General features: G+C 37.8%; 1 protein-coding gene and 2 long non-coding RNA genes across 4 annotated transcripts in view; 2 read left to right on the top strand and 1 right to left on the bottom strand.

Moving 5' to 3' along the window:
* FAM241A (family with sequence similarity 241 member A) overlaps positions 1-21,567 on the top strand; it is a 272,688-nt gene that overhangs the window by 225,335 nt on the left and 25,786 nt on the right. Inside the window, exon 4 of one of the 2 annotated variants that reach the window (XM_085578968.1) lies at positions 1,281-2,833. The exons of the other annotated variant lie outside the window; for it this stretch is intronic. Within the exon in view, the coding sequence (XP_085435094.1) occupies positions 1,281-1,654 (374 nt within the window). The 3' untranslated portion in view covers positions 1,655-2,833. Of the gene's footprint in view, positions 1-1,280; positions 2,834-21,567 lie in introns of those variants that run through there. 2 annotated transcript variants of the gene reach the window in all.
* Positions 1,409-20,276, bottom strand: LOC146767614 (uncharacterized). Its single transcript, XR_014955163.1, has 3 exons — positions 19,844-20,276; positions 10,139-10,252; positions 1,409-1,544 (listed from the first exon to the last, which is right to left on the bottom strand). It is a non-coding gene; the product is annotated as an uncharacterized LOC146767614 (long non-coding RNA).
* Positions 13,624-14,330, top strand: LOC146767615 (uncharacterized). Its single transcript, XR_014955165.1, has 2 exons — positions 13,624-14,069; positions 14,236-14,330. It is a non-coding gene; the product is annotated as an uncharacterized LOC146767615 (long non-coding RNA).

Here is a 21,567-nt window from a genome sequence, read left to right as displayed (position 1 = left end):
CCACTGTCCTTGAACCCCTGAGATATGCAAAATGTATGATGGACTCTTTCTCATGGGGATTTATACACTGATTTAAGTGCTCCCACAACTTTTTTACCACATTCTAAGCTTAAGGGGAGAAAGAAAAAAAATCTTTCAACTATGAAAAAGTGATAGAAATAAAGAAGAATGAGTAGCTCTCCATGGAAATTGCAAGAGGTCCCAAGGCCATATCAAATCACATTATTTAAATTCTTTTGGCTTTCACCCTCAGAGCTGAACTTCTCTTCCAACATGTCCAAATCTGCATTTGATCTTGTAATTTGAGATATGCTAAGGTAGAGGTTATCATACTCCCTTGCTTTGAAATCTGTCACAGAGTTTCTTGTTAAAGGCTTTGATTCTGCATAAACTGAACATAAAATCACAACATGCATTACATGCTTGACTTGCACCAAACACTGTCTTTACAAACTTCAATAGTGTTGTGCAGGTGTGAACAAGGATTTACCAACAAACAGCGTTTTTTACCAATATGTGGCTTGTGGCTAAAGGACAGAGCACTCAAATGGTATTATGGTATTGCAGCCTAATACCTGACATGCTTTATGTGAAAGCAGGACACTCCTTCATTAGTTGAAGGTCACAGATTATAATAATGCTTGGCACTTAGAATCCTGGAGGCGTTGTACTCCATCTAATTAAAATTGGCAGATATGTCAGCTTTTATGCATAGGGAAAATAAAGTAAAGATTTCCCTAAAGGCAGAGATAGAAGAGGAAAGAATTCATAGGCATAGAATTCTAATTCTAATTCAGTTCCTTGGTACCCAGTTCTTCCTCAGATTCCTGACCACACTTTCTAATAATAAGGGATAAAACTGAATTTTGTTTTTAAAAAAATGAGGAGTAAGTACTAAATCTATCATTTATGCTTAACCAGGACACAATATTTTGAATAGCAAAGAGCTTTTTCAGGGGTATGAATAGAAAAGCAAAGCATAACACCCACTGATGTTAAAATTCACAGGCCTATTACAAGCTAAAAGTTATAGCTTGTTTTTTTTAATACTGCACACCTTCTTTCCCAGAGCAAAATCTCAGAGTATCAGCAGAAGCATTAAGGAATATTCACCCTTCTATATCTAACACATTCATCTTATACAGGCTTTGCATGTCAATGCACTTATTAAGCTGGACACCATAGCATTGCTCTTTACCTTATATTAAGCATGGAAGCAGAATGGAAACCCAAATCTGACCAATTTCATTTTTATATTTTTTATTCTTTCTTCTACCAAGTTTTTCTAATAGATGCTCACTTCATAATGAAATACCCAATTCTTCAGAGCTCACAGTTGCATGAAGCTCACTTCAGCTGGGAGTACAGCTGTCATTCTTCACACTGGTACTACGTGATGAGAGAGGTCTCCACGAAAGTCAGTTCCCTTGGTGCTCTCCATGCTCATTTGAGGTTGGCTGTTGCTGGTGTTTGGAGCAGCAATGCTCCAACTGAGCTGCCAACTGAAGGGACACATCTCCTTTGCTCAGAAAATTCCATGACATCTAAAAAGGTAAAGAAGCATTTTGGAATGTCTCTGCAAGCACAAACAGACTCAGCTCAATCTGGCAGAGTAACACCACTGATCTTCAGCAGACCCACTTGCAGGAGTTGAGGTCTACATATCTTATTAACTAATAAAAAGAGGGGCTGCAAAGTGCAGAGTACATGCAGTTGGCTGGCTGTAGCTTGCAGCTCATAGTATCTGTTATTCTGTGTGGCAACAGTGCTAACTAGAAATGTTGAAATAATCACATGTATTTTAATGTGCCTTCTCTGCTCTTAAAATTGAACACAAGAAAAAATCTTCTGAAGGACTTTCTCTATCTCATTGCACACTGGCTTAGAGAGTGTCTCAACACTTAATAAATACTGTGGACTTTTCAAACCATACTTCACACTCTTTAAACATTGTGCAAGCTTTGTCTAGAGACATCTGAAATACATGGAATGATCAAAGTTCAGTAAAGTGCATTATATATGGTTCTTATCCTTATTCAATGGCTATAATTTCAATCCTTCTGGAGATAAGGAGCACACAGAGCAGGCTGCCACCTCTACATAGTTGCTTTGTTGCTACCAACTTGATTATTTTGTTCAAACTTGAATAATCTAGGTCATTCTTAATAAAAGCAACAACTGTGGACAAGATTAATTGTATCAAATTATTCTTATTTTTTCAAGAAAGCAGAATGTTCCCTCACATTGTCTTGTATCTCCTTGTTTTTAAAACAGATTAATACTCTGGAATAACTTTTCTTAATAGGTCACATGTGCTTAAGAAAATAGCGAAGATGATAGTGTGGAAAGTTGAGAAGTTTTCTTCCACAAAGAAGTAGGTAGAAAAGATTTCATGTAAGAATGTGGAAGATATTTTTTTTGAGTTGAATAAGCAGGACCAGTTATTTTTACTGAAAAATTCCAAAGATTAAGCTTCTGCTGTTTAATGTCGCAGCCCTTAAATGTATGTGATATATGTGTTCAGTTTGTTCCTTTTTACATTTGCCCTTTAAGCGCAGCATCCATTGATAGCTTTTTAGAAAGCACTTGAGTGCCATGTGTTTTAGCAAAGCTAACGAGAGGATTTATATATAAGGAATAGTGTTTAAAACAGGCTTGTGAAATTGCTGATTTCTATGTACTGCCAGGAACCAACCTGGGGTGGGAGGAGAGCAGGGAAGCTTCAGAGGAAGTCTCAAAGAAATGAGCTGTAGCCATTGTCATCAATGGCAGTGAGAGTCAGACTGGCAGTTTAGTCAGGGTTTAGCTACTGTCTGGAATTTGGACACCCCTGTACACAGGGGAGCTCTGTAGCTGGCTGGCACGTGAGGCAGACATACAGACATGGAGTGGTTATCCTGCTGCAGATGATGTGTCCAACCTTTGCAGAAACTAAGGGCTCAGATGGATGTAGAAATGACAGCTATCTACTTGTTTCATCCTGTCACATCAGATGGCCAGAATCAGATTCATGCTTCTCTAACAGTGGATTCACAGATTTTTATTTTTTTTTTCTCCATCTTACTCCTGCAAGGAGTCATCCTTGTTGCTGAACAAGGCAGGAGATGTTGCAAAAGTATTCAGTGCTCTAGAGAGATGTTTAAAATGTAAGCCACCAGGTTTAATGAGGGGAATGGCCTTTTCCAGCAGTCACCAAGTCACTGAAACATTTTGTTTACCTTGTCTGAAGCAATACGATTTCACTTGGTCATGCAAGACACCTTTAATGGCAAAGGTTGCATGTAACACAAGAGTTTCTGGAGATGAGTGCACATTTGACCCACTACAGTGATTTGATTGTGGTGTTCATGAAGGCTGAGTATGCCTGAAATACCTGAAAGTGTAGTTAATCTTTTGTGTTATTATCCAAATTGGTCTGCCAAAGTCATGAAACTGAGGTTGGGGTTCAGTGAGGCTTGCCAGAACTTTTATTAGCTGCTTGAGGAGCAGAGTTCCAGGGGGATTGATGGGAATTGGTGAGTCTTGATATTTTCTCAGCATCAGATCCACATCCCTTTCAGGATAAGTATTGCAGCATTATTGATAGAGCTTTCAAAAATTTAGAATATATTTGCACTCCTTTTTTTTAACCTCAACTACGAAAGCCTTGGTCTGAAATATTTCAATGGCATGAGAAGCTGCCAAGAACTGGTGGCCTAGGGCACAAACTTGGACTATTAATCCATAGTTAATAGTCCCATTAGTTCCCAAGAAATATCCAGCTATCATTGTTTCTTAATTAATTTGTACTAAACTGACAGGAAGTTTCTCCCAAGCATGTTACTTTCCAAACTGTGTCATTTAAGAAACCTTATTCACATTATTATTTAGATTTTTGACCTCTCATTCATCCTTCTCCTACCATACAACAGATGAACTTCAATCTAGCATGAATGATGTCACATGTTCGTCTAGCAGGAGTCCTCATCAGCATTGCTCTTACTTATTCTGCCTTGAAATACTGTTTCAATAGAAATGAGGAAAATGCCTTCATCCTCATTTCTCTGTGAAGCACAATTTATTTGGAGGATAAGCCTAGATCTGTTATGTTAATCATAAATCAATTATATTTATCCCAAACCTGGAAAGCATGAAAATACCTTCTTTTCCTCATTGCAAAATCTAGTAGGATATTCACAGTAATTATGGCTTGTTTTATACAGATCATAAGCTCATATCATGATCATTAGAGCTACAACACAGTATTTGTCTATCTTAGAATATTTGAAAAATCTCTTTCAATTGCAGTGGAGGTTTGGGAATTTTTTTTGTTTGTTTGTTTTGTTTTGTTTTATTTGGTTGTTTTTGTTTTGGGGTTTTTTTTTTGATAGCTAAAGTAAATCCTTTCATGAACCAGGTTTCCCCTTTTTATTCCTCCTGTAGCCTTTTGAATTTACATGACATGAAGAAAGTGAGAAGGGAACTATGAGGTTAAGCCTGTAAAATACTGTCTCTGCCCAGTACCATTGGCCATTGATTTGGCAGATAAACACCCTGCAATATTGCTCCTTACGCCTTTAGTCTGTAAATAGATTATGTCAGTCAAGCTGTGCCCACTGTTTGTTATTACTAGCCCTTGAATCATCCCATGCATTTATCAGGTTCAGACCTCCTCAGTGTTAAGGAATGTACAAGGAGAGTCTAAAAATCTCATAAATAAAGAAAATATTTTAGGAAATAAAGAAATATTCTTAATTCTGCTATTTACATAAGTGGCTGAGATACAAAGCAAAGATACTTGTCTTCATGATCCCTATTTTTTGCAGTAGGGTTTTTGAGGGTGCCTTTTTTGTATGTTCGTTGGGTAGCTTTGGTGTTTAGGGATTTTTTAGGGAGTGAGGAGGGATTGGGGGATGGAATTTACAGTTCTGATCCCACCTGGTAAGCAGAGGTTTCAGCTTATAGGAAAATAGGAAAAACTGATTGATCTAAAATCTGTAGTTTGCACATACTATTCCCCAAACATGTCTAAAAACTGGCTGGGTTCATTGTGGGCTTCAACAACCTTGAAGCAATTTACCCCATTTGATACTGAGGTACTTGATTTGGATCACACTGTGATTAACAGCACCAGAGAATAAATTCTCTGCATCTTTCCTCACAGTTTAGTTGGCAAGATATCAAATAAGTACGCTTCTGCTTATGAGAGTGCACATTTCATTGTCAATGTCTAGAACTCAAGCACCAAAAATGTCCCATTATTCTGTGTTCATTATTAAGTATGTGTCATGGATTCATTTCTCCTGTTCATCTCGGACTCTGTGGAATGTAAGCATGATCTTATGGTCAGGCCCTGCTGCCCTTTCCCCATTAAGTGCTAAACTGTCAGAATGAATGGAAACAGGTGTATGCAGAGAAGAAGAGATGGCTATATCTGAAAGAGTGATTTTGATTGTTGTAGCCACGGTTGAAATTAAACCTGGCTGAGAAGTGCAACCAAAATTTTTCAGTCTGTTTTGTGCACCATCATGACTATTGACCATCATGCCAGCAAGCATGTTATTAAAAGGGCATTTCTAAAATTTCCTCCTCATGACAATACCCATTTCATTTGCATGTTGTTTCTTTTTGAAGCCTCTGGAATATTTTGTCTTTGTTGTGTCAAAACATCCTAATTAGCAGGTCAAAAGACTCAAATACAGCTTTTATATTTCTTTAAATTCCCTAAAAATTGACTAAAATCAATCCCAGTGAGGTTGTGTGCAATTGCCAGTGCTGAAAAGCAGGCACCTGAAGAATCCCATCATTTCTAAAACACTGTGAGATCTGTTCTGCCTAGCCCAGGTGCTCTAGGTATAAAGCGCATTTTGAGGTTATGTGCTCTTCCTACAGGCTGATGCTATTATGGCATCCTGCATAAAAGCAGTTGCTATTTGAGTCAAAATACAGGTATGATAATTAATTTTGCAGGATATATAGCTTAATGAAGAACTGAATCACTACAGATGGGTTTAAATGACAGTTCGAGTCTTTGTTATCATTTAGGTGGGGAAAGGGGGACATCTGGTGGGAGGTCTTTGTAAAAAATCGGGCAGTGTAATTTTCTATTTGCAGTAGGATACAAATCCCTAGAGAACTTGTATATTCTGCATAACCTATATGTGGGAACTCAAAATGTCTCTCAGACATTTTTAGAGGTTCCAGGCCGTGGACAGATGCAGTCTGGACCCCGGCAGGCAGCTAGATTTAGCTGTGATTTCGAGTTTGAACCATGGAATGAATTACCAACTTTAAAGGTAGAACAAGCAGTCACAAAATGCTAGATAGTATAGTAAATGCAGTCACAAAGTAGAGGGAAAAATTTTTTGGTAGTGTACAGGGGGGTTTTAGTGCATGTACGGGGGGTTTTTACTTTGTACATGGGGGTCAGAAGTTCTAAGATAGAGGAAAGTGGGCTAAACCCATCCTTCTTCTTTCTTCTTCCTTACCTCCATGTTCTTGGTGATGTTGGCACTCACAGATTAGTTTAAAATAGAAAAACACTTGGCAACGTAGGTAGTAGGTATTGGGGAATAATTGTAAACATGTTATACGTAATATATCTTATAAAAAATAGCAGCAGCCCTAGGCGAGGAGAGAGAAGAAGAAGACACCAGACATTCAGGGTGTCAGGAGTGTGTGCCTCTCTGCCTAAGCCACTAACCAAAGGGCCACAACCCAAGAACCTAATCTATTAAATAACTAGCAATAAATCATCTTAAGACCAAACAAGAAAAAGCTGCACAATTTTTCCTTAAAAACACAAGTTAGAGGAAAAACTTTACCACCACACAAAACCCCAAACCAAACCCAGAGTTCTCACACCTATAGAATTTGCATAATTTCTAACCAGGAGAGTTGATTAATTAAATTGTATCAAACCCACAAAACAGGATGTTTTGCAGTGGTGCATACTGTAAGCCCTCACTTCCCATCATCAAGTTCACAAAGTTAAGGCTAGATGAATGTCCAATATCCTCTTGTAATGAGATTTTCACAAAAGGTCTGGAAGAAAAGTGTTGGGATGAAGACTCATCCAGAAAAAGCACTTAGTACTTTTTGTTCAGAGTTAGAAAAGAAATATTAGGAATCCTCCATCTTGCCTGAGTACATAAAAAAGCAAGACATTGTGGCATTACTAAGCCTTGAGTAGACATCTTCTAAAGGATTATAACCTACTTAATCAACCTCTAGGAATGCAAGAAGGCAGAAGGCAAAACATACAGTTATACTTGAGTATGACACTTAAAAATAAAGTGCAACAGATTAAATGAAGACATAAGAATGTGGCACATCTTTGTTAAAATGCCCAGGATGCTTGGGCCCATCAAGTAAATAATAACTAGATTGCATTAATTGATAAAGAAGAGGACAACTACAAGTCTTTGTTGTTTCCATCTTCTTTCATCCTTTCCTAGCAACAGTCAATCTAGACTATGCAGTTTTGCTCCTTCTGCTGCCATTTCGGAGCTTTTGTCCCATTTTGGGAATGATCCCCTTCAGAAAGCATCCTAGAACGAGGTGGCTCCAGGGTCACAGCAGTCACAGGGTGAGAGCTTCAGTCTTGCTGTGGGAGGAGCAATGCTGGAAAATCATTCCCTGCACTGCTATTGATGCATGGGGCACTGAAGAGAAGACAGCCAGCATGATGTGAGACTTTGCCACAGCTGCTCACCCTGCCAGGCTCTCTCTTTACAGCTGAGCTATCTCACCCACTGCAAACCGGGTGAACTTAATTTCCTGGGAATTCTGTGGCATAAACATTTCACCAAAGTCAGCACAAGAGATCTGCTGTAAGCTGAGAATTGAAATGAGTGTACTTCTTTTTCCCCTACTCCACTGCTATGTTTCATTTCTTTGTCTAAATCATTTCATAGTCTGTGTCCCATGGCAGCACTGTTACAAATTCAGATGTTTTTTAATATTTCTCTGTTCTCACTAAAGGATTCTCTGAGTGCATTCCAGATTTATCTGCAGCCTTTAAAGTGCAGTGAGGGACTATCAGTGCATCTAATTTATGCTTGCATTTGTATTTAAGTTATCATTAGCATAAGGTATTAAATCAGATTATGATTAACTTGCTTTTGTAAAGCTAAAGCAGAACTTTCTAAGATCAAATGTAACTTATTACTCTCCAAAAAAATTATTTCCATATAAAGTATATTTATTAAATGTGCTGAACTGTTATGTAGTTCCTTTAGATTTATGAAAAGACTCAGAAAATGCCTGGCAAGAATACTTGAAATGGCAATATATATCATAAATGCCTTTCATATTATATAAAGAAGAGCATGCATAAAGAACAACTAAAAAAGTTTAGCATGTTCACTTATGCTCTGAGTATAATATAAGCCAAGCTAACCTCATTTTATATGAGGCCCTTTTTTACTCAAATACATCACTCAGCTTTATTTTATCTGTTGCATTTTCATTATTTTTGGCCAAATCTGAAGTGCGAGCATTCAGGCTTCTAAGCTGCCTGATAGAGAGGAATTTAAGAATGGAACAACATTCAGAACTGATGGATCCATAACTTATTTTAAAAAATGGGCTCCTGAGCTAGCACAAAGAAGCAATGCTAATGTTGTGATTCTATCTGGAATGTGCATTGTAATTGTCTGGACTTTTACTGCAAGCAAATTTTCACTTCTCTCTTTTGAAAGTGAGTGATGTCATAGTTTTTAATTTTGGCAAACACTCAGAACAGTTTAATTTTGAAACATGCTACAACTGGCAAGATACACCATTAGGAAAATTATTAGAGCTAAGTGCCCTTTTACTGTCAAACAATGAAGAACACAATTTGCTGCACAAAATCTTCAATTCCCCCTGATTTCTGTAGGGTTTTGTATCAGTGATGCAAACTCATTTTGAAAGGCAGGGTCTCCCAGCTGATGGTGCACAACAGAGCAGCTCTGTGGAACCCATTACTCAACAGTTACTGCACCCATGACTCTTCATCAGTGTTGTGTGACAACAATGCTTGTGCAGCTAACCTGTCCATTTCAAGATGTGCTCAAACCAATATTCTGGATTTAAATGACCATTAATCAAAGAAGAAAGTTTTAGCACTGAATCTGAACTCACTCCCACATTTGACAGGTGGCAAAGGGAATGGTAGGCTATCTGCGCCATTTTTGAGAAAACCCCAGTGAGATTGTTCTCCAGGGAAGAATACATTGGCTAAGCTGTATAACTTAACATTTCCAAGAATTGACAGTTCAATTGCCTGTAATCATGGAGTTTTTCATTCTTAAAAAGGTAGCTGAATTTCATCAGCAGCCTGGTATGTTCTTCTATTTCTACCCCATATTAGTCTAATGGGATTTTCTACTTTTCTGTGGGACATTGATTATTTATGATTTGCTAGTGAAAAATGCCAGCCTTGGTGGAAAAATCATCTAGTATCTTGTGGCAGATTTGCCTTTCTGAGAGCCACAGTAGCTTCACAGCCAGGATAACTGCTTGCACTACCAGAGGCCAGCTGGAGGGTCAGTTAATGCTTGGTGAGGTGTGCAAATGGCATCATCCCTAAGGATTGGTAGGAGTTTCATTACAGAGTCCAAAAATTAAAAGGTTTTGATGACTGTCCATTGTGTATGTGAACATACAAATTTTCAAAATACCTTCAGATGATTTTTGTGGAAATAAATCTGTCTGTAAACCTGCTCTTTGTCTTAGTTGTACAATTTTAATTGTCCCAGACTGTTGCATGAAATAACAGGTGGCCGAGATGTAGTTGCATTAGGACAAAAATAGGTCCCTTGTAGCAGTTGATTGCAGAAATTTACAGCACAAAAAATAAGTGAACAAGTGTTTGCAATATACAGTTTATGGCTATAAAAGAGATACCATCAGTGAATTGGGTTAAAATAATACTAGAGTTAATTCTTACCCACTCTTTTCTTAGGAACAGGGTAATAAAGAAGATATGTCTGTTTTTTTTTAATTGAGATTACATATCAAATCTTGAAAGAACAAATCCAAACTTTGTTGAACTCTACGAGCAGAATCCATGACAGATTAATTTTTGGTATGGATGTTTATGAACATCACACACAACTGGACCCTCTGTAGCAGACTGGCTGCCCAGTGTAGGGCTGTTGACAAATTACATTACCTGTGTGCAACATGTACACAGGCGAAGGTGTGCAATGTATGCATCCATACTTTTCTTCATAAACTCTGCATAGGAATCTTCCATCTTCCTGGAAACTTAACTATTTTTCGTTGGCTGCAGAGAGGTAAAAGATACTCTGTGAGAGAATTCAAAAAAGGAAGCATTCATTTAAATTGAAAGCACAGACAGGAAAATACGTGACATCTATAGCACAAGAGTTTATTTCTAAGGGATTAGCTGATGAGATTTTTAGGAATAAATACAATGTACATTAGGTTTAGAAAAGGCTTTTCCCTAGATTACTATAAGAACATTATTGATTTCTGACACTGGATTTGTAAACTTAAAATATAGTGTTGAATCAGTAAGCACAGCTTTCATGGAACTTAAAAATCATCTCATGCAGTAGTTGTTCCAGCTGTAATTCTGACACCAGCAGAAGTGTGGGAAGTATGATTTTTGTTCTAATTGTATGATGATTTGGCTGAACTTGTTCGTTTCAATGTAATTCCAGAGAATTAATGAAGGTACACGAGAAGAAAATTCTTTTCTGGTCTAATTTTCAACTGGATATTTCTTTTCATTTTTTTTTTTTACAAAAAGATTACTTTGAGATGGCTGTACTGGTTGCATCTGCAAATGCTCATGCTAATTTAACACCTGGATCATATTGTGCACTTCTTGTTTTTTATGAGGAGGAGAAATCAAAATACTTTTGAGATAGCCCTATGCTCATCATTTGTCAGAAATTAGGATTAATATATTAGATTGTTTATGAGAGTGCTGGCAAAAGGGTTTGTGAAAAAATTACTAAAACTACTTCTTAAAGCTGGAATAAAAATCTTTTGCAAACAAGTCTGCTTAACACATTTTAAGCTCTCCTACTTGGCAGAACAAAAACCCTCCCTGCTTGGTCTTGATTTTTTTTCAATTTTAATGAAAAGAGCGGTAATTTCCACATCTTGTGTGGAAATAGCAATAACAAGTCAATATTTTCAATAATACTACCAGGAAAGAAGATGCAGGAGGGATGTCCTGACATTGAAAAGTCTCTTAAGATGTATCTGTTTAGATAGTGCATAGTGAAAAGGTAAGGTTTAAAGTATGCACACAGCCTCTTCCTGCACAGGAAACCTAAACACTGTTCATACTGGCCTGTTTCTCAGGCTTATCTCATATTGGAAGAATATCTAGGAAAATGTGCTGTTTATAATCTTGGAACTGATACAATGAAACAAAAGCCTGATGTTTCCTGCTGTTGCCAAGTCTTCACTGTCAAGTTAGAGTTGACTTTGGTAATCTAGAATCTGATCTTTCATCTTTTTTTTTTTTTTTAATATTTCTGTTTCTTTCATTATTTCTCCTTCCTATTCCTTCTCCTTTTCCTTTGGTCACTGTAGAAACAGATATCAATCTATATTTCTACTATGTATATGAGGCCAGTAAGGCCAGTGGTATCCTGGGGTGCACTGGGAAGAGCATTGCCAGCAGGTTGAGGGATGTGATCCTGCCCCTCTGCTCAGCCCTGGGGAGGCACATCTGGAGTGCTGTGTCCAGTTGTGGGCTGCTCAGCACAAGAGGGACATGGAGCTCCTGGAGCACATGCAGCGGAGAGCAACAAAAATTATGAGGGGACTGGAACATCTCTTTCCTCCAGAAAGGCTGAGGAAGCTGGGCTTGTTCATCCACAAGAGTGTGTATAAATATCTAAAGTGGAGGTGACAAGGAGATTGATTCAGGCTCTTCTCAGTGGTGCTGAGCAATGGGAGAAGAGGCAATGGGCAGAAACTGATGCACAGAAAGTTCCACCTGAACATGAGGAAGAACTTATTTTTTGTGCAGGTGACTGAGCCCTGGCACAGGTTGCCAAGAGAGGTTGTGGAGTCTCCCTCCCTGGAGATAGTCAAGAACCCTCTGGACACAATCCTGTGCCATGTGCTCTGGGATGGCCCTGCTTGAGCTGGGTGGTTAGACGAGGTGACTACAACTGTAGACCCTTCCAAACTTAACCATTCTGTGATCCTGTGATATGTTTATGTATAAACATGTCTATGTATAAATAGCCTTGCAAAATCATCAGTAACTGAGATTCACTTCTCTGAATCAACAGTGCTGAGTTCACCATCAGGAATGAGAGAAGCGCAAAGAATAAGAGAACTGGCAGACTCTTTGGAGGCAAGTCAGGCAAAGCAGACCATGCACTCTCTCAGTACCAGCTCTCAGAATATAGACAGAGAAGGTGCTGGAGTGCCTGGCCCTCCCTCAGGATGCCACCAATGCTCTGAATCATTCTGACTTGCCAGTACATTGTTAGGAAATACTTCTATTTCAGTGGTATACAGGAGAACAACTCAAGATAAGGCACTATTGCATGAGGCTCTAAGGCAAACTAAGCAATAGCACTCAGACTGCCTAGGAAAGCTCACGTCAATTTAGAGAGCCCTCAGGAAAATCACTCCTGTGACAGAAATTACTCATCCTCTGAACACCAAATGCTCCGTTAAGCTCTGAGATGTGCAGTAAGACACAGTAATCGCATTTTGCCCTGAAGCGTTTGGGAGTTAATAATTCTTGTAGAGAAAATCCACCTCATTCAATTCTCAGAGGAGCTCACTGTCCCCACAGCCATCAGATCAGTCCAGTTTTCATCTAGAGATGTTGCTTCAGAGGGCCAGCAAGTATTTCATGCTGTATGCTGGAATGTAATTCTGCACTGCTCACTTATAAGAAGATAATAATGAACAGTGACTTAAGTGACTTAAGTGACAAGGACCACAACAGTGATGGATAATATTGGCCAATACAAACTGGTAAGCTTGTGTGGGGTACAGAAATATCACTCAGTAGCCCCAGCCTTGAGGGACACACTGCTTTCCATGTACACAATGCTGGGTCCCATTTCTGACTCTCAGCTGCCCCCCAAGAGAAGCAGGACCAGGCACAAGCTGGGGGCTACTCAAATCTCCCACTGCTCTTGCTGTGAACAGGAAGCACTTTCACATCCATGACTGTAATTGTATAAGCCTACTTGAAGGGAAATGCAAATCTTTCAATGGAAAGCTTTCACTGGCCCTGTAGCTCAGTTCTTTCTCTTTCAAACAATTGTGAAGGTATATTTATTTAGTATTGTTTTAAAGTTCAGATGCATTAGTGACAGAAGCTTTTGACACAAATATTTGGAAGCTACTCTTATGCAAGCTTTTAAAACTTAACTTCTCCTGAGTACTCCAGGGTCTAGACAGATTTATTTCCTCCACATATGCTTTCTTTCTCTCTTTCTCTGTTCATCTCCCCTTCCTATGTTCTGTAAAACATATTAACTCCTTTATCCTGGAAGATAGTTATTTTCAACTCTTTCAAGAGACAGACCTTAAACTCCACAGCTACATCATCTAGTCTCTGGAACTGCAAATGTTGCTATGCTGCCTTGACTCTATAAGAAGTTAAAAAAAAATTATTTTTTTTTCTCCTTTCCAGTGACTCATTAGGAATTATTCTGTATTAAATATCTCCACCCAGTGACTTGCATGTTTTATCAATAGTTATAAATATCCTGAAATCAAATAAATACAGCTGTTTTCTGGCTCTTGACTGAGACAAAAAGACAACCACAACCAACCACTTTAGAGCAAAAGTAGGTTTATGCAACTGACTCTTGAATTTTCTGTCTAGGGTATTTTGTAAAGAGGAGAAAATGCTTTTAACTCATGCTGCCCCAGAGTTGTAATAATTGTACCATTTATTTGGATTTTAATGGTGTTTTATGTCTCCATGTATCTAGTTCATAAATTCTCAGACTTTTTTTTTCCCACTTTGGATACCTTTACCTCCTTTTGGAATGGGATACCTCAGTACCATGGAAGTAAAAAATAAGCTGTTGCAGAAGAGACTGAAAGATTGATGAAGAACAGGAACTAATAAATTACACGGAGTGAGCATATTCTGCACTTATTTCACATAATTCTTTTAAATTATTATGATGTAATGATTTTTTTGTTCCATAAAGAGGGTTTTTGGCAACAACCTGCCTAGTGAACACATCCTAGCATTAAACCTACACCCACTTTTTTTTTTTTTATTCTTTTTTCCCCTGGCAGGAACTGGTAGGAAAAAATCGCTAAAGCTGGGAATAGGTCTGCTGGAACTCACCACCACTGCTCCTTTAGTGGGTTCATCATCATTCAGGTAACCTTCATGCTGTCTAAAAACACAGCCCCTGTTATTTGAGTTATTTTGCTCAGGTTAGTGTTTCAGAGTATTCACCTCAGTTACTTCATATCTTTCAAGCACAAAGCATCTGATTCTGCCAAATCCAGTAACTGAAGTAAATAAAGCTGTATTCAAAAAATCCCCAAAACTACAGAAATATCAGAGGTGGGTACCAAAACTGATCATTTTCAGACATGGAGTAATCCATAATAACAAGTTTAACTAACAATTCATAATCCCATAACAGGAACTGATCTGCGCTACAAATGATAAGCAAATGGCAGCGGAAAACTAGGCATGAATGGGTGTGTTATGTTCAGCTCTAATTTGTGTAACTCCATGATCATTCTCTCTGATTTCGGGAGAGCTGTCTCAGTTCATCTGTCAATCATGCAAACAGGGGCTTTGCATTGTTTCTGATTAAAGAAGCTTCACACATTGTGTCACAAATCTCACCTTCAAAGAAATTAAGGATTTAAAGGCAGGCACAAAGGTCCTCTGCTCCAGAGCTCCAAACAGGAGGTTTACATTGAATTAAGGGTGGAAATGGTTTGGGCCCTTCCAGAAGCACCATCTGTTTCTACGGCTGGTCATTGTTTAGATTATTTATGACCATAATTTTAAATTTATCTGGTTAACCTTTGGATAGCCTCCCAAAATAACTATTGACTCTTCGAGTTTTCAAGGTAATATATTAAGATGCAAGGGTTTAATGTTATTATTTTATGGAAAGAACCACAAGCATTTTTATGTAATATATCAATACCTACAGACCTAGGAAATAGCTATACTATAACAGAGCACAAAGAACTGCAACATCTGCAATATTTGTTGTTCATACCACGACCTATTCAAACTGAAATTTCTTCATGAGAAAAAACTAAGGACAGTTTGTGGGTTTTTGGGGGATTTTTGTTGGGGTTTTTTTGTTGTTTTTGTGAGACTCCCCCTCCCCTACAGTATCCATGTTCATGTTATAGTTCAAGACACTACATGGCATGAAGCTCCTCCAAAAATAAGAGAAAAGAAAAAGTAAATGGGTCTTGAGGACTCATGACTTGCATCAGATTAAAATGGATGAAAGAGATGAAAAAAAGTCACATATTAGTGTGTATGACCTCATCCTGAACTATTAGAGGTGCTGGGAGTCTTTCCATTTTCCTTGAGAGATCAGGTCCGATAATTGAAAAACATTGTGCAAAAATAAGAAATGTACAGAGCCCTGGTTGGTTTGGCAAACACTGATCAAGGATGGTTCAAATTTAGGTTGAAAATAAGCTAGTAGAAATCAGTATCTGTGGGAAAGGTTGTGTAAGACTGAGATAGGTTTAGTTGGAATATAATTACAGTTTTTATGGTCACTAGGTTATGCATACCAATATATTGACTTCAGAATTAAAGAGCATCAACTTTCATGAATTTGTTTGTATTTAAAGGGCAGAACTCCAGCTAAATGAGAACATTCATAGAATTATTCTTCAAAAAGGGAGAGGCCACAATCTTGTGTAGCTTTTGGCTCCTTTCCGTGTAATAGGCTAAAAACAAACCCTGAGATTAAAACACCTTACTGTTTTACTTTGGACTTCATGGCTTATTTCCAGTCTTGGTCTAAAATTCACTTTGCAGTAATGTGGATCCAAACAGCCCTGTACAAAATGTACGTTAATAAGGATATTGGCAACTCTTTAAAAAATTAAAATATACTTCAAGGGAAAGTTAGCAAAATAGCAATAAATTGAGGAAAGTTTTTTAGTCTTCCTAGTAATGTACTGCATTCCTCTTCTCACCAGACAAAAAGTTTTAAATTATGAAAATCTACAAAAAGGCTTTCTTCCTGATTATCTCCATCATTAAAAATAAAATTAAGAGGAGATTGCAGTACAGCCCTACAATAAACAATACCCCAAGGTATTTTAGCAGGACCTATATCTAACTGGTAGAACAAAAGAACATTAGATGAGGATGTCAATAAAACTTGAATTCAGGGCTCCCAGGTAGTATTGCAGAAAGATTGGACTGTTTCATTTGTGGGAAAAGCAGCTAAAATGCTGCATCTCTTTTCTCTTTGTTGCTTACCCAAATTCACCTTGGCAGCCAGTGAAGGCATTCAACCAACCTCCTTATCATATGAGCTGCTGAAGTCAAACACAGCAGATGCAGCAAAACAGGATGACTTATTCATTACATCTTGTAGCTTCCCCAAATGCACTCAGTATTGTACCCTGGGGTCATGGAGTCTCCCTTTTTATCGTTCTAACCCTATAAAATTAATTTGTCATGTTAGACCCAGATTGAAATTTCCATATTCATCTGAAACACTCGCAAAATTGAAATTAAATTGTTTTGATGTATATTAACACCTAAAAAGAGGGAATAAAGAAAGAGCCAGGCTCTTTTCAGTCATGCTTGCTGACAGAACAAGGGGCAATAGGCACAGATTTAAAAAAAAAAAAAAAAAAAAAAAAAAAAAAAAAAAAAAAACACCACCACCAAAAAAAAGCCACCACAAAATCTAAGCACAAGGAAGCTTCTTTTTACTCCAAGGTTGTCAGAAAATGGCATAAGTTGCCCAGAGGTGTTGAGGAGTCTCCATCCTTGGAGATTCTAAGAACCAAGCTGGACATGGTGCTGCTTGATCAGGTATGGACTAGATGACCTCCAGAGGTGTCTTTCAATCTCGGCCATTCTGTGATTCCCTGAAAAGGAACTTCTCCTATAATTAGATCACCTAGTTCAGTTCCAGTGCAAGATTCACAGCACAGTGTGAAGAATTTGATTATATTGTAGTTTTTTATTCTAATAAGATTCTTCAATGACTAAACTGTATTTGGTGAACCTTACTCATCACAAACTGATAAGGTGAGGGAAAAACATGGGGGAAGATGTGATGTGTACCTATTGTCCTGGTGGTCAATCAACTTCAAATAATGCATTTGATCCATAGTTAAGTGAATCTTGTGAGCCATAGTTTTGTTCAGTGTCGTGCTGATTTGCTGATTTGATAAATGGAGGAGTGTTTTACGGTATTTTCTATGGTGCCGGGAGTTTCCTGCAAAATGAAAACAAAACTACCAGATATTGCTGCATGACTTAATCTTATACTACCGCCTAGTGGCTAAGGTCTAAATGAGTCACAGTGAAAGTCCACTACATTTTATGTATGGATAGGTACATAAGAGTAGTGTATTTAATACTATTTTCATCAGTTTTAAAATGTTATGTTTATTATATTATATTATATTATATTATATTATATTATATTATATTATATTATATTATATTATATTATATTATATTATATTATAATATTATATTATTTATTATATTATTAATTTTCCACACAATAACAGCGTTGCGAAAATGAAGCCCATTAGTGTTTTAAGCTAGAACAAGTAAATCCTTCAGGAGTCCCAGGTTTTCCCATTTCCTCCAAACTCCATGCCACGGATCTTAGCAGGAATATACAACTTAGCAAAAACTCAGGCTCTTGCAGAAGCCTAGAGGAAAACAATAGTAGTAAAAACTACTTCTGCAGCCGACAGTGACAACAGCTAGTTGGAGGAAAGGATTCCTCATCAGGAAAATGAGTTTCCAGCTGTTTGCACTACATGGCTTTTAATTCTTGGCATTCGTGTGCCTGCCACAGAAGCTGCTCCTGCTACTGTCAGCTCTCTGTGAAGGCAGGAGTTATCATGGACAAGAAGCTATAGATGTGCACATTGACTATGTCTGGTTGTGGTTTTCGGGGTTTTTTTAACCCAATGTATCTATATGTAGAGCTAGATATTTAGAGATAAATTTAATTATAGAGATCATATTAATTGCTTGATTTAGATCTCTTCCCTAGAGGCTTCTGTAACTCAGGTCTTGCTGGAAGAGGAATTTTAGCACACAAGGTTAGACAAGGACAGGAGAAAAAGTCATTTTGTCCACGAGGTGGCACTTGGGCATCTGGCTTCTATGTTTAAAAATCACGTGAAGGCAAAAATAAACTTCAGATAATGATTATATGAGCTGTAAGGTATTATTGAGCAAGGATCTCTGTGTTTGTGGAAATGTAATCTACCTAGTTCTCTTCCAGGGAGATCATTTTGACCTTAACCTAGGGAGTGGAATTTCTGTCATTGACTTAAAAGGAAAGTGACCTGGCCTCAAATAAATGGAAGTATTAGGGAAAAAACTTCTTTGCAGTGTTGCAGGATAGACTGTTTTTCTTCTCTCTGTTTGTTAGACGAGATACATGAGTGATGGTGAGTGATTTGTATGTAATTCAATAGAGAAGGGAAATGGAAAAGGTGACAGCCACTGAGTGGCACAAACTCAGAGTTTTGGACAATGAATAAGCCAAAAAGGCAGGAAAATTCACCCTGCCTGAGCTTCCTGCAATGATGTAAAACACCCAAGCACAGAATTCGTAAACCTTTATTTTTGTGCTGTTTTAACTCAACACACACATTGCTTGATGTACCTTCTCCACCATACCAGCTGAGAGTTAAATTGAGGAATTGGTATAAAGTGAAGATATCCGTATAGCATAAATGAGGAAACCCAGTGAAATAAATCAATCTCATGTGTCAGCAGCCAGTGCACAGCAGAAGCCCCAGCCAATACAGCCCTGGACAGACAACTTCAGTTCTTTCCACAAGACCCTCTCAGCTCTTTCCTTGCTTTCCACAGAAATGACTTTCCCAGAAGCAAGACAGTGAGATCATAGAGAAGAGTTGCCAAGGCCTTTGCGCTAGGACAGGTCTGTGACACTGTGTTGGTAATTAAGGAATACTGTGTTGATGACATGGAGCTAGAGAAGAGCTTTTATTTCCTGACCAGCAAATCAATTTTTTGCCCTTATATTTCTGTTCATTTTCCATCAAGGGTCATTTAGAACCATTTGTGGTTTTCTAGTCCATCTACTTTCCAGGTTTTTCAGAAACCTCAGTATACTCATTACTCTTTGTTAAAAACTTTCTGTCTCCTTAGTGCAACACATATACAACTATTAAACATTTTCAACCCTGCCTAGTTTTGTTCTGCTGAAAAGCTTGTAAGGGAACTCAAAAAAGCATGAGTAATGATTGTAAGAGCACTTACAAGAAAACAGCATACGAGGTATCTAGCTCTCTTTCTCAGAAAGAACAAAAGGCTTCATCCTGTCAATGCATGAAACTCACTTAAAAGTCACAGTTGTTACTGTTAAGGAAAACTCTTTCCAGGGAATTTGCCAAAATTGGCTGTTCTAGGAAGCATAATTGTGTGCTAATCTACACCATGAAGGAGGAATCTACCTGACCCCAAACCATCACTAGAAGCAGACACTGAACTGGAAACAATAGGCTCAATTAGTTTGCAATCATAGAAACAAGCAGGTCTAGTAACTCTCAGAAACATCCTGGGACCATGCTGTTGCTATTTCTGATCTGAAACATTTTGCTAGAGTTCTCATTATGAGTTTCAGCTGAGTTGTTAAATACAAATACTAAAATGAAAACTGGCACTCACCCACAGAGGCAGGGTACTTCTCTTAAAATCTGCTCCACCTGCAATGCCTTGGAACCTCACAATGGAGTTGTATTATTCTAATTATCCAGCCACACTGAAAGTGTTTGAGGGCCTCTCCACAGATCTTCATTATACATCTCAGAGGAACTTCTTATGTCAAATCTTTCCACAAAGGAACAATTTCTAACCTTCTCTTTGCTATCATCTCTGCCTCCCTTCATACCGCCCTTCTTGCTAGCTCCACCCTACTACTTCTCCCTCAACCCAGAATTAGTATTAGAGAGCTTTACAAAAGAGATTAGAGGGGAAAATTTCTTGCCTCTACCAAATAAATTCCAAAAAAGTACTACAGGAACAATAAAATTGAGACTAAGACTATACTTTATCATTGTTGCCATGGTAACCAAAACTAGGCCATTCACTTTTCCACACCGCCCCCCACCCCATTTTTCAGCCTGTTATTTCTGATATGCTAAAGAACTTGGTTCCTGAACAGGGGTCTGATTAACTGCAAAACACCAATTTCTGAACCGTGAAAAAGAAAGAATGCCAGGGATGAGAATATGTTCCTACTGAGAAAGGAGGAAAAGGAGCAGAGGTTACAAGAGAATGAGGATGAGGCATGGGCATACAGAAACATTTTAAGGTGATGAGAAGCAGGCAGTCCTCTTCATGCTTTGAGACTACTCCTAATGCCACTCAGTGCTAAATCTTGACCCAGAACCTCAGAGGAACCACAATACTAAGGAATCAGAGACCAGTTTTTTGACATCTATTTCCAGGCATATATATTCTTCTTTCAGATCTCCCTTCAGAGAAAAGAGATCACTTGGTTCCAACTCCAGTCCTGAAGCTGCAAAAGACAATGTATTTTTCCATGACAAGGCACGAACTAAAAGCAAAATTCAAGATTACATACATTATTTACAAGACTAGAGATGTAATCAGTATTGTGCATCTGTAAGCACAATACACCACTAAGTTTCATAATATCTATAATTTTGTCTGCCTTGATCAGCAAAGCATTTCTTATAGTGATAAGCACTATTTGATTGATATTTTAAAGAATTCAGTGGTTTTACAGATTCACACATATGCCATAGCAATTACTAAACAATTGCACAAAACAATGATGACCATAGCCAAATTCAGTGCAGCTTCTTAGCACACAACCTCAAAGTTTTATACTGTGGTTTGCAGAAGTGCCTCTATATAAAGTTAATTAAGTTACAAAATATCTCATATGGCATAAAAAGAAAAAAAAAGCCAATCAGACAGGAAGGATAGGAAATTCTAATTGAAAAACTAATGATCATATAAATTGATGAGAAACTCAAAATGAAGAAAATAAGCAGGAAAGGCATTGATTTCCACAAATACGTTTATTTGAATGAGGTTTAGTTTAATATCACAGAACTTGCATTTCCAAATGTTAAAGATCAGAAGCTTTTCTAGATTATATTCTTAGGAACAGTTTAGCAGAACTTAAATTTTCTTAAAATTTCTGACATTTTCTCTCTAAATAATAAAGGAATTTTTGCTATACATAATCAGGCTTTGCTGCTTTGGAGCAACACAAGTTCTCATTATTCTTTTGCTTGATCACACCCTCACTTATATGATAGTGAAGAAGTTGACTGAGAATTTCAGTCAGTGAGTTCAGGTTGAGGTTCCTGCATGTAAAGTAGCACATTTCAAATGATCAGTGTCAAAGGCAATGTCAC

The sequence above is a fragment of the Lonchura striata genome, chromosome 4 (assembly GCF_050655825.1).
Source record: "Lonchura striata isolate lonStrDom1 chromosome 4, ASM5065582v1, whole genome shotgun sequence".
NCBI classification, from domain to species: Eukaryota; Metazoa; Chordata; class Aves; order Passeriformes; family Estrildidae; genus Lonchura; species Lonchura striata.
This window is presented reverse-complemented; position numbering and strand designations above follow the sequence as displayed.